General features: G+C 47.8%; 1 protein-coding gene across 4 annotated transcripts in view; it reads right to left on the minus strand.

The window, feature by feature from the left end:
- Positions 1-25,625, minus strand: part of LOC139049684 (transcriptional activator Myb-like) — a 343,827-nt gene that overhangs the window by 125,803 nt on the left and 192,399 nt on the right. For all 4 annotated transcript variants that reach the window (XM_070525392.1, XM_070525393.1, XM_070525391.1 and 1 more), the window contains exons 10-12: positions 16,392-16,514; positions 8,666-8,815; positions 1,607-1,746 (exon numbers count right to left, since the gene is read on the minus strand). In XM_070525392.1, the coding sequence (XP_070381493.1) occupies positions 1,607-1,746; positions 8,666-8,815; positions 16,392-16,514 (413 nt within the window). The remainder of the gene's footprint in view (positions 1-1,606; positions 1,747-8,665; positions 8,816-16,391; positions 16,515-25,625) is intronic.

Consider the following 25,625-nt stretch of genomic DNA (forward strand, 5'->3'; position numbering starts at 1 on the left):
TCGCAGTAGGCAAAAGCGAACGGTAATCTGGCCTCGCCATAAAGATCGTTATCACGTGCGCGTGTTGCGGCGATATCGCGTCGGCATGGAGCTCGACCCGTGTGAACGACAACCTTGCCGCGCGCGCGATGCAAAGCCACCGGGAATCGGCGAACGGCGCTAAACGATGTTTTTGCCGCATTTTGGGTGGCCGTGGTCAGAGCGACTACATTCCTGGTGGCTTTTAGCCATTTTCACTGCAAAATAATGCAAAATTATTTCTGTACTTTTGATTAAAAGTGAATGTATTCCTTTTTTCTCGTTTTCTCAAAACACCGACTTTTCACTTGTACACAATGTAGGGTCAGATTTTGGAATTTATGCTTTAAAATATTTCAATTCTGCTTTAGATCAGACAGTAGGGTAGCCAGCCACCATAGCCACAATTCGAACAGTAAAGACTGAATTGCTATAAAATTACGAATATTTGATATATCAAAATAGTATTCCTACCATTATGTTCCTTATGTTTTATAGTACCCAGGCATGTGCCAATACGAATTTCGTAGCGCATTTTTTCCCCTATTGTGTCGGCAAATTATGAACAATGAATTTCATTTATCGTCAGAACTAAATGGCCTATTGGAAAAATAATTACATATTTGAAATCAGCACAACGGTCTTAACAAGAATGGAAGGTTTCATGAATATTGATGGAAAACATCATGAACATTATTTGAATTACAGTGTCGCCCCTTAAAGAAGCGAAAGTTTCATTCTTGCCTGGTTGGACCCCTGTATCATCCTTGATCAATTTAGTATTGAAGCATTTGCCATAATCACCATGAACATGTCCTGAAACGTTTTTTCTCATTTTCTCAAAACGACATTTTTGATGGTAGTGTAGTTTTGGAGTGATGATATCTCTGGTTCTACTCATCTTATTGGAATAATTCTTTTTTCGTCAGAAAGGTGAACAAATTGGGAGTGCAGTAGGCTTAAAATGTGAACAAATATCCTTACAGAAATTTTGAAAAAGTAATAATTTCTTCAGGGTTTCACTAATGCCTTCTGCTTACAAAAGTAACATGCTGTAACTTCGGCATAAATCAGTTTAGAACATTCATTCTTGTAGCACTGCAACCTCTGATCATTCAACATCATTTTGAATTGCCAGTCTCCTTCATTAACAGCCAGCATTGTAGAGAGAACTTGCCTCCAAATTAGTCCTTACAAAAAAACATGAATTGCTTATATTTTGAAAAGTACTTGTTGCATGGGAAAACCAATTGAATATTTGAACTCAGCATGTCAAAATACATAAGTGATGGAAGTTTTATCAAATTGTGGCCACAAATAAAAAATAAAAATTTAAGTGGGGTGTCCCCCCTTAATATGAGATGGATTCACTTGAATTATGGCACAAATGTTTTACTGTAGCCGTACCCTGTGGGTCTACAAATTTGCCCAAGCCGTTTCAGGACCCTTCGAGTGACACTTGGGGCGCATAAGAAAAACGAGATCAAGGTGAAAGCAGGGGTCCGTGTACTTTGTTCACTTAATCTCTTGTGCCGTAATATTGCTGTTTCCTGCTTTACGTAGGCCTTTGATTTGTTAGTAGACGCACCTGTTGGCAGCAGCTGGTGACTGTGACATCTGCATCAGTTGGAAGTCATGGATCGAAGGGTGCGGCGCATCGCCACCACGCACAGGGGTCGACGTCCGCTGCATGCCTCCCAGTGGGCACATGTGGGGCTGGTTCAGAAACTGCACAAACGCATACCGAGCAGGTATTAACACTGTCCACCGTCTAAGGTGCACTAGTTCACAGCGTCCAAAATAATTTCTTGGCCGAATTGGTGTTCACTCTTAGACATAATTTTTGTAGAGCTGAAAGGAAAGAGCAGACATAGAGCATTTGTACTGGATATATGCAGCATGGCTTCCATCCGAATAAACAGCTGCAGGTGTAGCCCCTGTCCTTGTGCCTGCTCTTTCCTTTTAAATGTGTAAACATTTCTATGGTTACCCAATGAGAAAACTGTCCGTCTGTCCCTCCTTTGCGTAAGATGATCACTTTCAAGATAGAGCCAGCCACCTATGGAAGAAGACGACTCCAGACACATTTCTGCCGTCAGCGTTGCCGTGAGGATCCGTATAAAGTCTAAGGATGACAAAATTGTCGCCGTGTGCTGTAAGCTTAATGTGCAAGTGAAAGCATGGGAGGGTGAGCCAGTGATCACTGCTCAATCTCACGCACACAACGGACGAAAGCAGGGAGGAAGCACGTCTGTCTTCTGTTGCGCGGAAGGCTTCTGGGGCAGGGTAGGGAAGGGGTGCGCATTCTACTCCGGACGGCCCAGGCAGCTGCTCTGTCTTGAAAGCCATCTGCGACAGGCACAAAGTCCACGCTGTGCTGCATTTTCACGACTTAGTTCACGTTGTGGGGTCTTGGGGTCTCACAGGAGTACCGACCACCACGGGTTCGAGCTTTGCGAGCCACAGGGCCGCGTCAACCGTCAGCCTCTAGCGCCGCTGCGCGCGAGCTCCGGCCACAAGGGGCTACCGAGCGACGCATGCAAGAACACAGTATTGCCCTAAGTTGACGGAAACCGTTTATTGGCTCCAACGGCACCCGACACTGCACGAACGCCCAGTCCCGGGACGGCAGGGAACCAAAGGGGTTTCACACCAAGGGCGAAAAATACAGTTAGGGGAGCCTGTAGCACGTCGCTCCGAGAACACAGGCTCAAGCTGGGACACGCTGCTAGGAAAAGTCCCGGCGGCTATGCTACTCGCTCTCGCGATAACCAATGGGCCAACTCGCGAGAGCTCGGGCAATCTTCTTCAGCTTGGGCCTCCGATGAGTGCGGCTCGGCGGGGTACGACCTCGTGCGAGCACTAGGCACCCGTTCTTCAGCTTAGCGTCGGGATAGGAACAACACGAGGTACGCGCGCCCCGCACGGGCAAAGGCACCGTGCGTGAGCTCAGCCCGAGTCATAAAGGTGTCGGCGGACGAGAGGAAGCATGTACGTACCGGGTGCCGTCCCAAGGAGCAAGAGAGCCGGTACCACACGGCAGTAGCCACCAGGGGCCACTTCGTGACGTCACTAGCTCCGCCCTCACCGCGAAACAGCGCGAGTGAAGCGCCACCGCTGACAACTGGTTCGGAGTGAGGACGGCATGGCTTAAGGGGGGACGCGGGTCTTGAAACGGCAAAAAATCACAAAAAAGTCGATTTTCGGAAAAGTGCATTTCCGCTAGGTTTATACATTCAAGAATCCCTCCGCGAAATCTAGAAGCTAAATTTAATCGGAAAATAATAAAAAATCGCGCTTAAAGGGGCCGGGGTGAACGCGAAATCAGCAAAATTTGGTCAAAAATGTTCAAACTTCGCGCCGTCACCATTTGCGAACGCGGTGGCCGATGGCCGCCATCTTGCGCTTGTTTTGAAGCTGTTTTCTTTGTGCGCATTTTGCACCAGTTCAAAATGGCGTCGGTGAAGGGAAACCGACGCTGTCGCGTCATTTCTGGAGGATGCGTCCGTGCCGCCGATTGGCCAAAGCGCGCACACCCCCGCGCGCCTCGCTCCTATTGGTCCGGTGCTCGTCGGCGCGCGCTCGATCGCTCTCGCGTCTCGCTACGTTTGTTTATCTCTGGTTTCATCGCGCCGCTGTGTACGTTTGTTCAGCCGCTTGGTTCGCGACGTTTGATAAGAAGATGCTCATTTCGCTGCCCGGATGGCTCGAAAGGATTGTCGTCTCAAGGCTACTACGCGTCAAGCGGCTGTGCAATGCGCGACGGAAGGCGGCTAGGCCTGTCATACTCGCGGAGTTGCCGGTTGCTGGTCTGCCTGGACATTCTACCGGATCGAGTTCCGAGCTGCAAACTGGCGCGTCGAGCTGCAAACTGGCGCGTCTAGCGTCAACACTTCGTCCGCCCACGCCACGCGTGTTGGCACAGATCGTGCAGGCACCGTTTCCTTCACGACTGAAGAAAGTAGCGAGCGCGCAGCGAGCGCCGGAAAACGTCCGGAGCGCCGGACCTTCGAAGTGCTAACTCGAGCAAGAAGCGAGAAGCCTCTTTGAGCGCAAGGAAGCTGGCCAAAAAGCGGCAAAAAGATAGGATGTATCCAGATGATGCCCCTGGTGAATTTGCTTGAGATTTTATTGGTATGTTCTCAATAAAGATGTTGCAAAATGTTTTTCCTTGATTTCTCAAAACAACAATTCCGACAGACTTCCAATTTTGGAGGTAAAATAGCTTCTGTCCTATTTCAGCTATCAACATAATTTTTTTTTTGCCAGAAAGATAAATGTATGCAGTAAGCAATATGCACCTTTTCAAAGCAGCACTCTTCTCGAAAAGTTTTTGAAATGGGTCACATGCTTGACATGTCAAGATGGCAGTTTTTTCTCACGACTTTGATGAGCTCTAACTCTTGCTCAGATTAGCCTAGAACATTGAATAATACCTTATGGCACTCCCTGAACATCCTAGATAGTCTTTATACTCAAATTACTGTGTTAGGGTTTTCTGTTTAGATGCTAATTTTCCTCCAAACAAAGGACTCAGCTTATACAATGCTTTTAGAGTATATCAGAAACTACTTATCCTATGGCAAAATTAATTATATTTTTAGAATCTGCATATTAAAATGCACAATGTGTGAAAATTTCGTTCAGATCTGTCCAAAAATAAAAAAGTTGTATTTCAAGTGTAGCCTCCCCCCTTAAGGATTGCAGAACTTGGGTGAAATGCGCCCACGCAATGAAATGACCCACGCCCCCCCTTAACAAGCATGGTGCCACGTACAAGGTACCATGCTTGTTAAAGGGAAGCTGAAGAGTCTGTCGAATTCAATAAGACGCTCATATACGGATGCGGGAACCTTATAAACCATGTAGGTCAAATTTGTTTTTTTTTTTTTCAAATAGGAGCGACGTAATCGTCGGTTGAAATTGCGCTGTAGCTCCGCCCCCCGTCGAATGCCGCGCGCTGCTGATGACGCTGACGATGCGAGCGGAGACCGGAAACCGCGGTGTTGTGACGTCAACTTTAGTGTTTTGCTCCTTCGCAGCCTGCGCGACCGTGCCTGACCGTGCTTGTTTCTGCGTGCGTGCCGTCGTAATCTGCTTCGATCGACCCTGCATTTCTTTGTTGGTGCGTCTGTGTGTATGTAGAGTGGTGGTCAACGTGCGCAGCATCAACTGATCTGGTGGGCCGATCATGCCGTCTTTCTGTGCAGCCTACGGTTGCACGAACACCAGCGGCCGCGACGATGTTGTCTTCCATTGCTTCCCACAAGACAAGACGCTTTTAAGGAAGTGGGAGGCTGCTGTAAAGCGAAAGAATTTCAAGCCCTCAAGAACAACACTGCTGTGCTCCAACCACTTCCGTAACGACGATTATCACCAGAATTTCCCCTAGCAGGCTTTCTAAACGCAGCGCGAAAAGATCGGAGCAACGAAAACAAAGACGGCATGAGTGCGGACTGACTGATGATAACTGGTGTTGGAAGGCCTTATGAATACACGAACTCGCCCAAACCTGGATTTTGATTTACTGCGAGCTCCTTCATGTTAGCACGCTGAACGGAAGGTGCATGTTTATTTCCCACCCTCGACGCAGGTTTCGTCGCAAAGCGCCGCGAATTTTCTATTTGCACGTGTGTTGTAAAACAGCCTGCACGCAGCTACCATAACGCAGTGCAAATGTAGAGTTTGCATGTGCTGGAAAGCCGGCGCATGCCAGGACGCTACGCTCCCCCCGTCTCTCGCGCACAGCGAGAAACCGAGCCAACGAAATTCGCCGCCTTTACGACTTCGGTTACGAGTAGTGTGCGGATGGCGCACAGATGAAGGTCACTACACGTACTGCATGAACCAGGAAGCTTTTCACGCGTTTGAACCGTCTTTGTAGGTTGCCGACGGCTTTGGACAGCGCACAAATGCCGACGATCGCATCCCCGCTTACGTTCCACGAGGAGGCATGCAGGAACACAACACTGCAGTTGTTTGACCGGAAACGAGCTCACTAGATCGGCGAAAGATCGGCTAGATCACTTTGCAAAAAACATACTCACCAAAGAGCATTTCCAACACGAGGAGATCCCAAGACTTTCGTTCGCTTTCGCTTTCGTTCTCGTCGAAAGCACTGCTCGCACCAGCATCGTTTGCTTCTTCGAGAGGCCGGCTCTTTGCAGTCGGCTCGTACATGTAGGGAGCAACGCCGAACTCTTCAGAAAAACGTAGTCTCTCTAAATTTTCTATTACCTCTTAATTTTCCATTACGGCACCAAACTACCTGGCACCGCGCTTCATGTGGAGCGGCAGCGGTCGGTCGCTAAAGTTGACGTCACAGGTCGCCCGACCAATCACAGGCGGAAACGAGACGCGCGAGCTGGGCGTGTCCACTGCTGCACTTTTCGTCGAAATAAAATATATTTGCGCTTTCTTTCACTCAATTTCGATACGATATTCGAATTCGGAGGGTTGAAAACCATTATGTACACATGTTCACTCATTTTTTCTGGAAAACCTTTCAGCTTCCCTTTAAAGGGGAACGTCGGTCCTAAAAGATTTTTTTTTTAAATTTTTGAGTGAATCTTTAATAAACTACACAGACTGGGTTATTTTATCGAGCTGATTTCACATGTGTAATTACATTTTTGATAGCTGTAGCAGTTCAAAAAGTATTGGGGTCTGAAGTCAAATTAATTTCAAACTCGTTACGGGGCTTCTTGATGATTCCGTCTTGCTAAACCAAAAACTAAATGCATGACACCATTGCTAAAGACCTACTGTAGCGGGTGATGCTATTTTTATTCATTTGGAAGCATTTTGTGGACAAGAAAACAATATTGCATTTATTATGAACATTTTTTTCTAATTAGCAGCAATAACTATACCTGAATGTAATTTTCATGATGGTGCAAGAGTAATAAAAATAGCATCACCCCCCAGATCATTTCAATACGAATAAAATGATATCACCCTTGACATTTTTGGCCAAGAACAACCCAGAAAAAACACCTGTAAGGCAGAGTACAGTGTGCAAAAACATCAAACTAAAATAAACGCATTTGAAGTTTCAAACAAATGTAGCTTTTGCTGAAGTGAATCTACAGCAATACAAATGGCCCCATTTTGAAGCTCTATGTTTTGTAAGAATGGCCATACTAAATGTGTGAATGCACACTCTCAAAATAATAGCACACTGGCCACTGAACTAGCACAGGAAACATTATTGGGCACCATGCTCTACAAAGAGCATGGTGTGGGCATGAACATAGTTCCAGTGTTGTACATGCAGGCTGCCTGATTGATAGCAGTCTCCATTACAATCAGTGAGACATTTTTTCATGTGGTAGAATTGACCATGTTACTGAATGAAGGCTCAGAGTGTCAGCAGCCTCCCAAGTCATCTTTACTTGACAATGGCAGTAGAACTTAGGATCAGGGAGCCAGTGATGGATACGCAGCTACTAGGTGCTTTCCAGAATTTTACTTTTGTATGATGCCTCGATCACTTCTGCAGCCAGGTGTCTGCACCAGCCCAAGGGGCCTAGTGAAGAGAGCTCAGGAAGAGAGCTCTTTATGAAGGGGTGGTATGATAGATATTGTTACGAGCTATCGTGACAATCTGATAATAGAGTGAACGTGCAATGTGCTTGGTTGCGAGTCCGAAGTGCCGACGCGCGAAATTCCTAGCTGCGGGCTCGAGGAGTCGACACTCGATGCACCTATTCGCGCAGTCGGAGGCGCCGAAGCACAAAATGATTAGGTGACGGTCCGAGAAGTCTGCACGCGATGTGCATGATTGCCGAGTCGGAGACTGCCTATGCGCAAAATGTTTAGCCGCGTTTCCGAGGATTGTGTGAGGGATACGAATTTGTCACGAATTCGAAACGTTACGAATTCATCACGAATTCCGAAACACCGAGTGCTGAAAGGCTTAGCCGCATGTCCGAGGATTCCACGCCTGAATCTTGGTCACGAAGTTCGCGTAGCCGATGCTAGGAATGCTTATCCGCGAGTCTGAAACGTGCACAAGCGTAGGGATAGGCCACGCTACTGTGATGTGCGCGTACCGCCCGTTTTGACATGTCGAGATTGTGGCGAGTGGAGACATCCAGACCCACGCGGTGCAAGAAGTCGAGCAGACGACGCGAGCGCCAGACCAATGGCGAACCGCGCTGGAGTCCCGTAGCGGGAGCGGCAAATTTGAAGACGGAGAAATGAGCTTTCCAACAAGACCAAGATGGCGGCGCTCGGTCGCGCCGTTCCGGAGATATTGTGGCGTAAAAAACGCTGTTCTTTCTTGATTTCCGCGAGATTTTCCGCCACCTTGGCTGATAAAACGAATTTTTTAGAGCACTTCTAAGTGGTTTACAGTGATGATATTTGGGTATCAGATAGAACAAGGGTTATAAAAACTGAATATGTGATTTTCAAAAAATCGATTTTTTGGCCATTTTTCGCAATGTCCCCCCTTAATTTGGTTAGTATGCCCACACTGACAAGCTCGCAAGGCCGATAAAACTACTATCCTTACTTCGTATAGCTAGCTGTCCACTAATTTGCAATTGCAATCGATGCTTTGCCCTTCGGGCATAATTGACACTTTTTGGAGAATTCGTGGCTTACTGTAAAGTGCGTAACCATCCTTAGCACACGCACACACCTGGGATGGTGAGAAGGGCAGTGGCTTGCGAGGTGTCGCCAAGTCGTGGCGCCAGCGTGTCCCGAGGACCTGCTCCTCCCGCAGAGATGGCCGCGACCCTCCTGCCAGCGGAAGTTGCTGCTCTTCGGCCACTGCTCGCAGGGGCACAACCTGCAGTGCACACACCATACACACAGATGTGCAGGGCCGAAATTCACATACTCAGTGGGATGGAGTAGGCACGGTACGTAGGCGTTACCTTCCAATTCGCTCAACAGATCACCCAAAAGCTCCCGATGCGGTCCTGAGTTGTCATTAATTCAGTGCAGGATATGAAAGCATAATTGAAACCAGTATCATTGGCAATATTTAAACATGGTGTTTCACTATGCCTTTTTAAAAGAGTGCAGATAAGTCATCTTGCTTTTTTTTTCTTTAATTACATGCAGGACCTCAAAATGCCAGAAAAAATATTAGCAAGTCACAGAGCACCCTATACACTTTATTCAAAAAACCAGTTTCACTTCAGTTTCCAAGGAGATATACAGAGGAGCCTCGATATAACAAGCACAGGTATAACGAATTACTCGTTGTGTCCAGCTGAATATTTGTAAGAATTACATGCATTTTAATATTTTTATAGAAAGCAGTTTTGAATGCAAAATGGATGTACAGGCGAATGCACTTATAACAATCTATCAGTTCTAACGACCCCATTTCACGGAAATTATGGCTTTCCACCCTGCCCATTGAATGCATCCAGATATAGAAAGGATTTTCAGAAGTTCTGTACTGTTACAATGAACATTTAAAACCCAATCACGGCAGCGCAGCCCACGCTGCCGTGCCGCCAGGCCTAAAGGCCAGGTTCTCCGCATTTCGTTTTTCGTAGGGAACCCCACACTTGCGTGGTAAGGCTGCCCTCTTCCCTCCATGGCCGTCCATTCCCCTACTCTTTACAAGACCATTTTACGGCGAGGGGACGCAGCACTAGCAAACTTGAACTCGAATCAAGATGAGCTGCATTCAACAGCCATCCTAGCACATCAAAAGCTGATCACAAAGCTTTCACACGACAGAGCAAATTGTGATTTGAGCTTGTGGATTGCATACGACATCATCATACATATCTCTACCATGCCCACGGGGGTGCTCCCTTGGTCCGCGTGCAGCACTTCACAATACACCTTGGTTGCGTTTTCTCCGCCATCGTTGCCCATGCGTGACCGGCTCCTTCCATACTGTCATCCCTTGTCATGCTAATGCTAGTCGAGAAGTGATCCGATACACATCCTTTGTCACGTGACTGATTAGTCCATTGTGTGCATCCAATTTTAACAGCATTGCCAAAGAGGAAGGAGGTTGCCAAGAGCCTCTGGCCGAAGATACGACACGGATTCATCGTGCATCCAAAAACGGGGACTTTCTGCAAGGATTTTTAGCATTTCTTATGCAGTGTGGTGTCTGATGTGGGAGTTCTCACACCGTACTCTTGGGACAAAGGAACGACAACACAGTAGTGCAAACAATCACAAGGGCATTTATTGCACCTTTCATACATCAATGCCTGCTAGCCGAGTTGCTATCCACAAAACATGCCGATGGGCGCGCGACAAATCTAGAAGTCCGACTCACCGCGTCCTCGCGAGCGAATATGTTCGCCCCATGCTGGATCCCAACGCCTGGTCGTTCGCGTGTATGGTCACGCGACTCGTGGCGCGTTCGAAGGCGGCCACGCGAGGCGGTCTCGCAGATGCATCGGTCGCCGCGCGCGCGGAATGTCCGCGCTGTTCGGCGACCCGCCAGGGAAGAGCGTTGCTGCACGTGCAGCACGTCCTGGCTGCTAGCTGTCTCGAACCCAAGAGAGAGCGCCTTGTCTTTCCCGAACCCAAGTAACCGCGCAGCAGCGCGACGCTCGCGTCATCTCTCGGACTGCGCTTCAACCACATCGACCGCGCTGACGTCACGCAGGCCACGCAGTGAAGCGGGACCACAGGAGACGCGCTATGCGGGAAAAACATCAGGGGAGGCGCGAGGGTCGCGCATCCCCACAGCAGTTATTTGCGCGAGTTATAAGCGCCAAATTCCTCCCCCCCCCCCTCCTTTTTTATTTCCAGGCTGTCGTATCAGGGTGTGGGTTATGGTGCACAGTGGAATCTCGATGATACGATCACGGCTGATACGAATTTCTGGATGATACGAATTTTTCTGTGGTCCCGGCCGAGCCCCATTACTTTGCAACGTGTTAGAGAATGGTTGTTACGAATCAATTTTCGACCCGCGTCGGTTGATACGAAAATTACCGAAGACATTGGAAATTTGAAAGTGTGCTTGGCGAAAACCAGACGCTGCTGCCGTCTGCGCTCCAATTCATTCGCTTTGGTGTTCGGCCATATCGCCTGTCGCTGCTGCCGCTTTCGTTCTGCTTCCCTGCCTTTGGTACCCGGCGATCTAATCAGTCGCTGTTGGCGTTTCTTTTCTGCCTCCCTTGCTTTCGCATCTGGTGACATGTTCATTTGTGGAATGCGCATTCGCTCCTTGTTCTTCTGGCGTTTGGTGTTGGGGGAATCCGGCGTCCGCTGGCGCTTCCCCGAACCGCATGGCGCGCAACACGGGCCTCTCACTCGACTGCAACGAAACGGCTGGCGAAGGAGCGGCGGTGCCACCGCCGACGCGCGCGCGCCCGTTCTACCGCTACTGTGTGACGTCACGGTTGCTATGCGCAGCTGCACCCATGACCGGCGCGCCGGTTGCTAAGGAGGGGAGGAGGTTGCGCCGCTGCGCGGAGGAGAGACCACAGTTGGCACGATTCCAGCACACGGATGGACGCGACTGCGAGCATGAGCCCCACCGATGGCAGTGAAAGAGAACAGCGCGCAGTTACGCGATTTCTCCCTCTCTCTTTTGGTGCCGAGGCGCGGACGCGGCGCCGGACAGCGCGGAGGCCGCGACTGGGCGCGAAGAGTTTGAAGCGGTGGCACTTGTGTTGCTTTTGTGCTTTTCTTCATTTTCCGCGTGCCATTGGGCGGAGTGGCTGCTGTGCTTCGGGCCGCGTTCTTTGTGTTAGACGTGGGCGACGACGAAGGACCGACCACCGGCGGCTGGAACGCTGCATGCGCGCTAAGTTCTGAGGCGTGCGCGAACGAAATCAGCAGCGGCACGTGCACGCGTTTTTATGGATTTGAACAAAGTCTGCTAATTGACCTGACAAAGAAAAAGAGGCAGAGGACATTAGAGAATTTTCTACAAGAAATAAATCCTTTTTACGTACTTGTGTCTGAGTGAGTTCACCTCTGACTCTTTGATTTAGCTAGTTTTAATTGTTTCGATGATACGAATTTCGGCTAATACGAATATTTTTCGTGACCCCGTGAGATTCGTATCATCGAGATTCCACTGTATTTCTGTTTTTTATTGATTTCATCTGCAACTTTAGATTCTGTTCTTGTTCAACCATGTACTCATCCCTCTGTAACGCACCAAAGGCCCTGAGGGTAAATAAATAAATAGGCAGTGGCGTGTTATATGTGGTGTGCGGAAGAAGATCGGCACAGTAAAAAGCCCCATAGCCATCCCGTGGCTCATACTCATTTTGGGTGATCAGTGTTTGTCACTGCTGCTCTACGACCCTAGTAAACCCCCTTCAGAATCGGTGGAGCTGCTCGGTACAACAGGAAATCTGGAACTTCGCAATCAGACACTGCAGCTCGCCTTCATTGTGCCGGAAGAAGCACCACAACAACCACAGCTCACTGCCCCTGGGACTACTGTGGTCTGCTCTGGCCCGGTGCATCGACGCGACCCACCCATCTTCAGCAGAACAGAAGACCATGACGTAGAAGACTGGCTTGCTCACTACGACCGGGTGAACATCCACAATAACTGGGATGACACAAAAAAAACTGAATTACGGGTTGTTTTATTTCAGCAGTGTCACCAGCGTGTGGCACCGCCATCACATTCTGACGACATGGGCGGCCTTCAAAACTACCCAGATGGAGATATTTGGGCGCCCCGCCATTCGCAAGCTTCACGCAGAGCAACGTTGCATGGTCGTGTGCAACAGAGCGGGGAGACATTTATCAGTTATATAGAATATTTTGTCAACCTCTGTAACTGCACCAACCTCACAATGGCTGAGTCAAAAAGATCATGCATATCTTAAAAGGCACTGAAGGCGTGTCGCCTTCAACACCTGGAAGGCGTGTCGCCTTCCAGGTGTTGTTGGCGAAAAATTCAACAACAGTGTCTGAACTCATCAGTCTTGGTCAAAGCTTCGATGAACTGTGCAAACAACGCGTAACTATCCACCAATCTCTGCCTCAGGCAACTTCAATGTCAAGCTTAGCTGTTAAGGTGAAACGTGGCAATTGAAAGGGTAAAATTTTCAAAATTTAATATTTTCTAATTTATTTTATTTTTTGCGATCCACAGAACATTACTTACCTCGCGATGAAATATAACAAAATACGTGGTAGAAATCAAGAAAACGGCACTTTCTAACAGTGCGATCATCAAAAACTGCGGAAAAATCGGGCTTCTGAAGGCCCCATTGCACTGCGGATTGCCCGGCTATCGCTGATGCAGCACCACTATCTTGGTATCACCGTAAAGACGAGAGATCGGGGCTAAAGATAGCCGAGTGACGCAATTCTCCACAAAAAATAAACCAGCATGTGAAAAAAGGCAAATGCGGCATTGCGATTGGGTGCAGCAGTCACGTGGCGCACAAGGCATGCTCCTACTGGCTGTTGTAGATTTGAATTGCTGACGAACCTATCTCGAGCATATTTGCGCAGCAGCGAGCTGCGTGTCCCGATCAACGTGACTGATGATTGTGGCAGCTTACGCACCTTTTCTGTAATGAGCCCCAAAGGAATCAAGTTTCAAACGGCCCACGTGTACGGATGACCACGAAAGGCGTGAAAAAGAGGGAGAAAACTACTCATAGAAGCATATGCCACCGAGCTTGTTGATGAGGCACGACCGGCGCACATAGGTGACTGGGAAAGTACGCCCGCATGCTGTGCTGACGCAACTGCAGAACACCTATGCGACCGTGGGCTATGGTGACAGTGCGTCCATGCGTGGTCGTGACGGCAACGTGACATCGGTGGACCAGAAGTTTTCGCGCCGAATATTCAACTGCGAATTTCAGCTCTAACTCTCACTAATAAACACGTTGTGAAACAAGAGACAAGAGCGGACGTTCCGAATACGCTGTCATCTGCCTCTGCACGATGAACAAAAAGGCAACTAAGGAGCACAAAACTGCTGCAAGAACACAAAAAACTACATAAAAACGTGAAGAGAATGTGTCCTCACAGGCAAAGGGCTACATTAAAGGCACGTTTTAGGTGCTCAAAGTAAAGATTTAAATGTTTACAACAAATGAAACACCTTCATTATCTCAGCTTTCATTTTTTGTGCAATTGCTTTCAGTCATTCCAGTGTTGTTTCACAATGAATCAAGACAGAATAATTACCTTTAGCACTTATATTCTGAAACATAGGAAAGAGAAATAAAGTTTTAGCAAACTGAATTGGACAGTTTCGTGGAGAAAGTCACACGCCTGAGCAGACAACGACGAAAATCCGGCCCTGGCATGGCGTTATTACGGTCACGTGCCTCAGTCGACGAATGGAATTGCGCATGGAGACTACTTTTTCACAGGCTTTTTCTACATGCATATTCAGCGCACAGAGTAGCGGTGACGCGAAAACTAAATGAGAAGAGTTGCTCTTTCAAAGAAGACCAAGGTGGCTGCAATCGAGAACGGCAACTGCGCGTCATGAAAAAAGGCGCTTTTTTTAAACATTCGTCAGTAAAAATACAGCTCGCCGACGCAATATAAAACGTCATTACGACAAAAATTTGGGTCCAAGATGCGCAAAAATTTCTGGGATAATGCATCAGACACTGTAGAATCCAAAAATAATGTTTTCAAAAAAGTAATTTTTCCGCAATTTTTCCGTCCCTAAGGTCGGTGTCCCTCCTTAAATGTCACCCAAGTGTAACCCGCAGGTTTTTCGTTAAATTTGGTAGCCACCATGAAACGTGACAACTACCTGGCTCACGGTGCAGTCCAGACACCTCGGAGGAAGCCCTGGCCGCTATTTGTTTTATAGTGGAGTTGCAGTCTTGCACTATGCATGTTTTCAGTAGTGCACCGATGCCAAGCTACCAGTAAAGTTTCAACGCGTCCCACGACAGGAGTGTTGGCAGCAGCGTCCGTCCAAGCGCTTTTATTTATTAGTTTTTTTGCGGGGGACTTCCTGGCGCGTGGCCACACGCAAGACCTTCCAAAACGTTTCTGCCTAATCCGCTAGGGCAGGGCCCCTGTGCTGTTGCATCATGAAAAAGGTGGTGTGAATACAGCAACAGCGACTATGGACTTGCACACTGCTTGGATAATTTAGAAGTGGCGTTGCTTGCAACAGACCGAGCTGACCTCCTGTGTCTCAGTGAGGCAAGGGTGGCTATCACTGAGGTGCGATTTTTAGGGCATCCCATTCACTCCCGCAGTGTTGCCAAATAGCCGAGACGCTAGTGCTACAGCTTTTATGGTGCATCCGATATTGAATTTCCCCTTACATGAAACGTTGCCACCCTGTTCACTTTGTTATAATGAGGGTTTACTATGTTTTGGACTCTCAATTATGCTGAATTTAATTAATGAACATTTTAGGTTTAATGGCGCAAGGGCCAGGTATGGCCAAAGAGCGCCATGCTAGTGTTAATGAGTTTGCAGTGGACTGATGGGCTCTGTGAAGTTAATGTGATGTGGTTGTAAAGGGGCCTAAAATAGTCTATCTAAATTTCATAAAATCTACATGTATTAAAATTATGGGAATAACTATTGACTTGTACTTTGAACATTAAAATGCATTGAGAAAGAATGATGCAATACATAAATACATAAAATGTGTGAGATGCTAAAATTGTCTTGAGCACTGCTGCCTCACCAGAGCCCTCGAAACCCAAGCGCCTAGAGGCATGTGCTACACAAAGAAAACTATCACAGCAGCATCCTCTGGAAAGAGGATGCGCTACGAAATTAATGGGCTTGTAACATGTAGCACAACATCTTTTAAGAAAGCGAGGACTGCTTTGGTCTTAAAAAGCAGTTCTTTACCAAGAAACATAGCCAGATGCAGAGGGACGCAATGGCAGTTATTCTGAATTTAAAGTGGTGCCCTCCGTGTATGGATCATCAGTCGGCGACTGTATTCAAATATGTAATAATAATAATAATATTTGGGGTTTTACGTGCCAAAACCACTTTCTGATTATGAGGCACGCCGTAGTGGAGGACTCCGGAAATTTTGACCACCTGGGGTTCTTCAACGTGCACCTAAATCTAAGCACACGGGTGTTTTCGCATTTCGCCCCCATCGAAATGCGGCCGCCGTGGCCGGGATTCGATCCCGCGACCTCGTGCACAGCAGCCCAACACCATAGCCACTGAGCAACCACGGCGGGTGTATTCAAATATGTGCTAAGATACAATGGCCACTTTTTAAAAAATATTGCATTCATCATAGGAAGTTTACGCTTGCAACGCAGAAAGCTGGTGGTGTGTCCCAAGGCGTAACCTGGCTAACAGCAGTGGTCCCGACAAATTGCTTACCACTAAACATTTTTTAACACAGAAATGGCACAATTTGGTCAGCACCTTCGGCTGCCGACGCCTAATTTTAATATACTAACATTTCTGGACTGCCAGAAACAGGCATGCGTACGTACCGAGGGAAAACCAAGGATGTTCAATTCAACTGATTCAGACTCATCGCAGAGCCCCCCTTCGTCATATGTGGTGCTGTCTGCTTCCAAGTGACTGTAGTCAGAGTCATGTGACTGAGCTGATCGCTGCAAATACGACAAAAAAAATTAGACACGCAGGTTAATTAGGCAGATCTTACGCACTGTGGGGATCAATGTTATGCAAAGAATTTTGCATGCAGTTGGCTATCTAGGATTGTTTTGGGTTCCCCAATGTGCAGTTGACTTCCGTTAACTCAATCCTGATGGGCCCGACGAAATTGACTGAATTATCTGGTGGGTCGAAATATACACAAATAAACTACAAAACACATTGCCAATTCATTTAGCACTATTTTCGTAAATCTAACATGCACCCACCTTTAAGAAGCCCAAAGTAGAAAATGAACGTAGAAATGGCAGCAAAGCTCCTAAACAAAGTAGAAATCCAAGATGCAAACTATTTTTCATCAGAACAAATGGGCAAGGGCCTAACATGCGTTGCACAATAGCGGCCAGTGTCCTAAAGTCAGCTACACTGCAACACACTTGTGCTTCACACTGACGCTTACGAATGCCGTAAAGACGGTTTTGGCATTGTGTCTGATTGCACCACATAGGCAACTTACAGCTCACGTTTCTTTCTTTTAAAAAAAGGACATATGTTAGAATCACGTAAAAACCACAGTCAGTCATTGTGAGCTATGGATGTTGCTTGTAAATCTTCCTTTCGGAGGGAGATGGCAAATGCACTCACTGTGCCCCGAGCTCTGCTGGGACAGATGCTGCCACTGAAGGGGCACCTACTGCAGTCACCACAGTGGCCACGCACGAACACGGCAACCGGCCAAGTTATACAGTGAAGGCCAGATTGAAACAAAGAATGTTTGGGCCCACAGAAATGTATGCGTGCTGGCCGGGACCTTGGGCCAAGATCGAATTAGTCGAACCCAGATATATCGAACCCGGATATTTCGAATAATTGGTTATGTCGAACACACATATCATCCCCTTGAAAATCCTGTGTAAATGTATCAGAAAGTTGCATCGCATACTGAACTCTAATTTCGCAGGTCATTCAATATATTGAAAACCTCCCTGCGCACTGGAAGCTGCGCTTTCCCCAAAGGCGCAAGCATCTCACGCGCCCATTTGCAGTCGTACGGCGCACGACACCACGTGGCATTTGTAAGCCACATGCGCGGAGAAAACCAGCTCGACGAAGGCTGGTCTAGAGCAGCACCATGTCCTGGAAGGTGCGCTTTCCCCAAAAGCTCCTCGCGTCTCCCGCGATAGTTTGGAATGTGACGCCTCATGATGTTTGCAAGCCACGTGCGTGGAGGAACGAGAACGAGTGGATGGCCCCGTGTTGATGGAAAAGGCGAAATGGTTCACAGCTGCTCTTGGCGAGGAAAACTTTTGCGGTGGCACTGGGTGGATGCGGACGTTCAAAATAGAGCTGTGTACAGGCTCGGGCCGGCCCGAAAGCCCGGACCCGGCTTGGCCTGCGGGCCGAGCTCGGGCCATTTAGAGATTCGCTCACTCGGGCTTGGACCGGGCCCGGGCCAGGCTTTCTATGTCTCGGACGGACCGGTCGGGCTCCCCGATCTCGACTGCGTACCTTATGCGAAAGTATGCTTGTCGTCTCGCATGTAGGTACAGCAGGAAGTGCAATGTATTTATTCACCAAAAATGAAATTCACAGGAATGGGAGAAAAGTACAAACGCTAACAAAAGGCAAAGAAAAGCTAGCGGAGGCTTGGAATGCGTTTTCGGTTCTACCAAGTACCGATGCTGCGGAAAAGCCGCCGCTTGCAGGCCCCTCACAGTAAAAAGGCTGAGAAGGGAAGCATTTGGGAAGCGAAGATAAGTCTGTGTACGGCGCACGCGGGGTCGCCTTTGCCACACATACAAATTAGCCAAGCGGCGGCGTATAGGGGGCTTTTCCAATGGGCTGTGGTATTGCTTGAAGACTGGTCGTTGACCGAAGTCGACAGGAAGCATACGTCGTCACTGCCCATGCTAGAAAGGTCACCGTTTTCTTTCAGCAGCACCTTAGAAACGGGTGAACTTTTTCAACTCACCGCTGTCGGCAACCAAAAAAAGGGGACGATAGGGTGTTTTGTGGCATTCTCAGGACGAGGCTTCACAAAGCTCCGAAGACACGCACCCAGAAGCGCTTGCCTTAAGGGGGGACGCGGGTCTTGAAACGGCAAAAAATCACAAAAAAGTCGATTTTCGGAAAAGTGCATTTTCGCTAGGTTTATACATTCAAGAATCCCTCCGCGAAATCTAGAAGCTAAATTTAATCGGAAAATAATAAAAAATCGCGCTTAAAGGGGCCAGGGTGAACGCGAAATCAGCAAAATTTGGTCAAAAATGTTCAAACTTCGCGCCGTCACCATTCGCGAACGCGGTGGCCGATGGCCGCCATCTTGCGCTTGTTTTGAAGCTGTTTTCTTTGTGCGCATTTTGCACCAGTTCAAAATGGCATCGGTGAAGGGAAACCGACGCTATCGCGTCATTTCTGGAGGATGCGTCCGTGCCGCCGATTGGCCAAAGCGCGCACACCCACACGCGCCTCGCTCCTATTGGTCCGGTGCTCGTCGGCGCGCGCTCGACCGCTCTCGCGTCTCGCTACGTTTGTTTATCTCTGGTTTCATCGCGCCGCTCTCTACGTTTGTTCAGCCGCTTGCTTCGCGACGTTTGATAAGATGCTCATTTCGTTGCCCGGGTGGCTGAAAAAGATTGTCGTCTCAAGGCTGCTACGCGTAAAGCGGCTGTGCAATGTGCGACGGAAGGCGGCTAGGCCTGTCATACTCGCGGAGTTGCCGGTAGCTGGTCTGCCTGGACATTCTACCGGATCGAGTTCCGAGCTGCAAACTGGCGCGTCTAGCGTCAACTCTTCGTCCGCCCACGCCACGCGTGTTGGCACAGATCGTGCACGCACCGTTTCCTTCACGACTGAAGAAAGTAGCGAGCACGCAGCGAGCGCCGGAAAACGTCCGGAGCGCCAGACCGTCGAAGCATGTCGAAGTGCTAACTCCAGCAAGAAGCGAGAAGCCTGTTTGAGCGCAAGGAAGCTGGCCAAAAAGCGGCAAAAAGATAGGATGTATCCAGATTATGCCCCTGGTGAATTTCCTTGAGATTTTATTGGTATGTTCTCAATAAAGATGTTGCAGAATGTTTTTCCTTGATTTCTCAAAACAACAATTCTGACAGACTTCCAATTTTGGAGGTAAAATAGCTTCTGTCCTATTTCAGCTACCAACGTAATTTTTTTTTGCCAGAAAGATAAATGTATGCAGTAAGCAATATGCACCTTTTCAAAGCAGCACTCTTCTCAAAAAGTTTTTGAAATGGGTCACATGCTTGACATGTCAAGATGGCAGTTTTTTCTCACAACTTTGATGAGCTCTAACTCTTGCTCAGATTAGCCTAGAACATTGAATAATACCTTATGGCACTCCCTGAACATCCTAGATAGACTTTATACTCAAATTACTGTGTTAAGGTTTTCTGTTTAGATGCTAATTTTCCTCCAAACAAAGGACTCAGCTTATACAATGCTTTTAGAATATATCAGAAACTACTTGTACTGTGGCAAAATTAATTATATTTTTAGAATCTGCATATTAAAATACACAATGTGTGAAAATTTCGTTCAGATCTGTCCACAAATAAAAAAGTTGTATTTCAAGTGTAGCCTCCCCCCTTAACCCTTCATCAATGGACAACTTGTTGTTTTTGCACAATAACTTAGAACAACAATTGTGTGTGCGTGCTGTATCTGTATATGTTCACGATTTCGTCATATGAAATGCAAGAGTTCAACATTATAAGGTCATTTAAATAAACTGATTTTCCTAATATTGTTTCTTTTTGTGTAGGCGTCGCTTTATTGCAGGTCGGGCTGGGCCCGGGCCGAGCCATAACCCGGCCTAAGGCCGAGCCGGGCCAGGCGAACTCGGGCTTCTTTAGCGTCGGGCCGCGCCGGGTCGCCTGTGGTAGTGTAAGGACCGGGCCAGGTGCAGGGTCAGAAGTGCGGCCCGTGCACAGCTCTAGTTCAAAAGCTGCCACAGCATTGTGGATAAAGCCATTTCAGGCGAAAGTTATGCTGTCCGCAGCCAGGAAATGGAACAGTGGCTTTCCGACGAGTGGCCAAAGATCGCCGGGGAGTTTTCTCTCGCAGAAATTTTCATTGCGGATGAGACTGGACTTTTCTGGCAAATGCTGCCATGCAAGACTTACCCCCGTATTCAGAAATGCAACTTCAGTACAAGCCCATGCTTGACTTGATCTAAGTGACGCCTATCGTGAACGCGCCGAAGGAAACGCAGTGAGCGTCTTTATGCACGCTAACGCCAGGCGTCATCTAAATCAAGTCAAGCATGGGCTTCGACTCAAGTTGCGTTTCTGAATACGGAGGTTAGACTTCCGAAGGAGCACATGTCATGGTTAGAAGATGAGCAAAGTGTGCATTACGGTTTTGGTTGCAGCATATATGGATGGATCGCGCAAGCTGAATCCATTTGTCATTGGGAGAAGCATCTCACCTTGGTGCTTGAAGAACTGCAAGCAGCTTCCAGTACGCTATGGCTTTAACAGGAAAGCATGGATGACGCGGCAGCTTGCTTTTGAATGGCTTCAAGCATGGGGCACTGCAGTGGGCAAGTCAGGCTGCCTAGTTTGCTGAGGCTGCAGCCAAGGCTGCAGCCATTGGACCAGGGCAACATAAAGGCACTGAAGGTCGGCTACAGGAGGAGACCTGCTCAGCGGCTTCTAATTAACCTCCACATGGTAGTCGATCTGAAGGTTGACCTGTTGGGGGCCATTCAGATATCACTGGCACCTTAAAGGGACCCTGAAACGATTTTGGCGATTTTCTACAAACGTACTGAGTCGTTAGAGTAGGTCCTTCTGATCATTAATTGACACATCTAAGTGCTCTGCGTAAAGCGTGTAATTTATTATAAGGTTTTAAAAATGCACATCGCTGTCGATCGCAGCGCACTGCTCGGCGGAATTTTAAGCCGCCCCTACCCATATGATGCAAATAACCCATATTACGTCACATGGGCGAGCTATCTGATTGGCTGACCAGGGCGCGTGGTCGATAATTTTTCCAACTTTATGGTAAACAAATGATCTTCGTAATAGTTGGAATGTTAGTTAATTTGTTTTTATAAAAAGAAAGTAGCATAAAGAGAATGCGCAAGAACAATTTTTCAGTACACTTAAGGACTTCCGGCACACAGCAAGTGTCGTCTGCTTGTGTTACAACGTACTCCATTTTGACGAGAGCTCCGCGGTCAGAGTTGGTGTCAGTCTTTTCGCGAGCACTATGATTCGACTTTGTTGCCTTGTGGGCTGCAAACGTAGCGACTAGCAATATGTCAAGCTGCGACATCGTGTCCCTCTGCAAGGCAGCGTACGAGCGAACTGGCTGCTGCGCAGGATTTGCGCGTTTGTGGCCGTCACTTTACATCGGAAGATTACTAACGCAATAGCGTTTCGCGAGTCCCGTATTAAGGCAAACGTAAGCGCAAGGGGACAGGATCTGGCCGCTTGACTGTGCCGTAACGGGATGAGCCGAAATGAGCAGAAGGGCAAATGTGAATGGTCTGCACGGTGCAGCCACCTGGTGACATAGAGCTCAACCATACACAGTAGCAGCAACGAAGCGTTTCCTTCTTTGCTGCTGGTGCGTACTTTTCGCAGGAGTGTAATCATCAACACGTTGTTTTTATAAATGTTTAAAATGTTTTACACTTCGTTAGAGCAATATTAGCGCTTTGTTTCACTGGTTAAGCGCTGCGCCAACAAGTGTCTGGACCATGCAGACCGATCAGGCCGCTCACGTACGTCTACGCCAAAGTTCCGTCATCAGCTTGAGTTTATGCCTCCAGTCATTTGCCAAAATGACCAGCTTGCCTGTGGTTAACGGAATACCAGACACGTTCGGCGCTACGACAGAATGCTCGCAACGCACGCTGCTTCGATAGCTCTCGCTTGGGGTCGACAGCCAAGCAGCTAGCGGAGAGGTTTCGTGCGGGCGGGGGCGGGCTCCAAAACACCCGGAAGTCGACGATGTGACGTCGCATCGTGACGCAGGACCAGTGAAGGCGGAGCTTAGCCCCGCTCGCTCGGCAGACGAGTTGAGGAGGAAAAGCATGGCTGGGGAGGAGGGGTAACTTATAATCGCTTGTAGCTCCATTAATACGTAACGCTTCACTTAAATTGTGGTGCGAATGTTCTACTTAAGCTGTACCCTACGCGTCTACAAAATTTGTCCGAACCGTTTCAGGGGCCCTTTAAACGACGTGAAGCAGGACACAGTGGCCAATTGTTTCCGCAAAGCCGGTCTTGCAGTGGCCGTGAATGAATGTCCGGAAGGTTCAGACGATCACAGATATTTGCACAAGGCATTCTGAGACTTTTCCTGTTTTCCGGGTGCCTTCCCGCCCAATGTGACTGACGAAAATTTTGTTGACACTGACAGTGACGTTCAAGCTGTAGTTGCTACAGCTGACGAGGACATTGTGGCGGGAATCGCTGGCACCTAAGAGGAAGGCTATTCCACTGGTGACAAAGATCACCGTGGTCATGAGGAAATGTGCCCATGCACAACCGCTGAGAGCTGGCGCCAGCGTTCAGCCTGATTGGGCATTGGTGCTGTGAAATGGAGGGCACCGGACTATTGCACCTGGAAAGTTTCACGAAGATCGAAAGCAGCAGTTTCAGCTTTATTTCTCAGAGCAAGAAGCAGTCAAAGATTAATTTTCTTTTTTTTCTGTGAACAAAGGACACTTCCACATTGCCCGTATGGACTTCGCTGTTCTTGAATGCTCCGATAAGCCACCATTTGTCACGACCATGAGCGGCGTCTCAAGCCTATTCTTGCAATCGAATTATCGATGTATTGGTTCGACTGTAATCGGAGCCGAATTAACGGAAGTCTACCAGTCTGTTCATAATACAGTAGAACCCCGCTGTTATGTTCCTCACTGCTGCGTTTTCCCTGCTGCTACGCCGTTTTCATCCGGTCCCGGCATAGCTTCCATAGGATCCAATGTATAAAGAACCCCGTTGTTACGTAGCAGCTGTGAAAACGTTCCCACGTGATATGTCGCAACTTAGCACCCGGACCCGCCTGGACTAAAGCAGGCAACGCGCGCCAACCGCCATTTTGGCTTTTTGACGAGGCTTGGCCGGGCTTGGCTATAGAACTGGCTGCAAGGAGCCGCATGCCAGATCGAGAGGCCGCCACTAAGTGGCCATTCGTGAAAAATGCTCTCGCTAAAATCACTGTGATTACGGTCACCGCATCGTTTTTGGACGCATAGAGTTGGACGGGTCGACTCACGGAGGACGGAAACTCGGGAGAGGCCCTGATGTCACTCTTTTTTGTGAAGCCGGAAGTTGGCGTTGCTCATGGCATTGCTGCGCCTATCGGGCCAGCTCTCCTCTCTTGTTTATATTTCTTGCGAAACCGCGCCGCACGCAATCGGGCTGCTCGGACGCGCACGCTCCGCAGCAATCCTAAACAATCGTTAGCAGGTTAGCATGATTACGCCAAAGAGGGCAAAATTTCCCGCGCATATTCCTTCGTCCGTTGCCATTGCCGTGGCGCGGTGACGACGAGGAGCACGAGCCGCATGATGCCGGGGAGTTGCCAAATCCTAGCTTTGGAGAAGCTGTCGCGGCTCTGGAGTTCCTCCGCAGGTACGTCGCACCTCACAGCGACGCTGACAGCAATGCGGCCTTCCAAGCTATAGAGAAACGTGTGGTGATTTCTAGCGAGCAAAAGAAACGGCAAGCCACCACTCCAGACTTTTTTAAGTCCTAAGCGCATTCTGTGGAAATAAATTGTCTGTAGTGGAAGCTGCACTTTTTTCAATCATTTTCGGAGCTTTCCTCACTGTTGCGTTTTCCCGGCTGTTACGTTTTTTTCCCCCGGTCCGGTGAAAAACGTATGAGCGGGGTTCCACTGTAACTGGGTGATGTTCAGAGATAAGTTATGCGCATTGGTTGAGCAGAACATTCTTTTAATCAGAATAACTAATTCCAACAGCCGTCATGCATTTCGGACGAAACGTAAGCTTGTTCCTATCACACGCACCAATTATGGCAAGCAAACACTAAGCTAGCAGATTCCCACGGTGATAAATAACTTTCCCTTTGAAACTGAGTATTACCTTCCACAAAACCGCTTTAAATCTACAATTAAAAAATACCTACTGGAACAAACAGAATGATACATTTATTTAGTCGACATACTTTGTATTTATATGTATTTATTTTACTACCTTTTGTTGTATTTATTTGAATTTTTTTCCTACCTGTGATATTGTTTCTTTGTTTTAGGACTGATATTTTTATGTTTGTATAAAAAAGATGTATCTTTACACCCCTAATACGATAAGTTGTGTATTTAATTTATTCTTTTCTTGTACAAATTTTGTGCATGTTAACTTACTGCTTCATGCTTTTACAATGCTTGAGAAATTCATCGTGTATTTTGTTGTCAAGTGCTTATGCACAATGCCAGCTCTTTTACGGGTGACCGGGACCTTGTCAGGCTCTTGCCTTTTGTCTTGGCGTCCTCTTTTCGTTGAAAAGAAAATAAACTTTCACTTTCACTTTCACAAGAACAAACTGAGGTTCACTAAGCCCCTTAACCTACTCAGAAACAAAAACAAACATTCATACCGAACTGCAAAACGAACCAGCACCCCGTCAGCATGGGAAAGGTATCTTAACTGTTACGTTCATACTGCTCCGCTCTCAGTGTAGCCAAAAATAAATACTTTTCTCAAGACCTTCCTTTACTACTCATATCTAATCCCAGAAAGTTCTGGCACATTTTATCTCCTGAACATTATACTAATGACATCTCCTTACACAAAGAAAACAACATTCCTATTCTTAACGGTGAGTGTACTCTAGTTTTAAATAAATTCTTCTCATCCGTATTCCCGAAAGAAAGTATTACTAATTTGCCCATTGTTGCAGACCTAGATTACCGGTGCATGGAACCTATTGACATTACTATTGATGGTACTGTTCAGCTAATTAATAACTGAAAAGTTTCGTTTTCAGTAGGTTTTTACAACCATCATCCTCATCATCATCAGCCTGGTTACGCCCACTGCAGGGCAAAGGCCTCTCCCATACTTCTCCAACAACCCCGGTCATGTACTAATTGTGGCCATGTCA

The sequence above is a fragment of the Dermacentor albipictus genome, chromosome 9 (genome assembly GCF_038994185.2).
Source record: "Dermacentor albipictus isolate Rhodes 1998 colony chromosome 9, USDA_Dalb.pri_finalv2, whole genome shotgun sequence".
Classification (NCBI taxonomy): Eukaryota; Metazoa; Arthropoda; class Arachnida; order Ixodida; family Ixodidae; genus Dermacentor; species Dermacentor albipictus.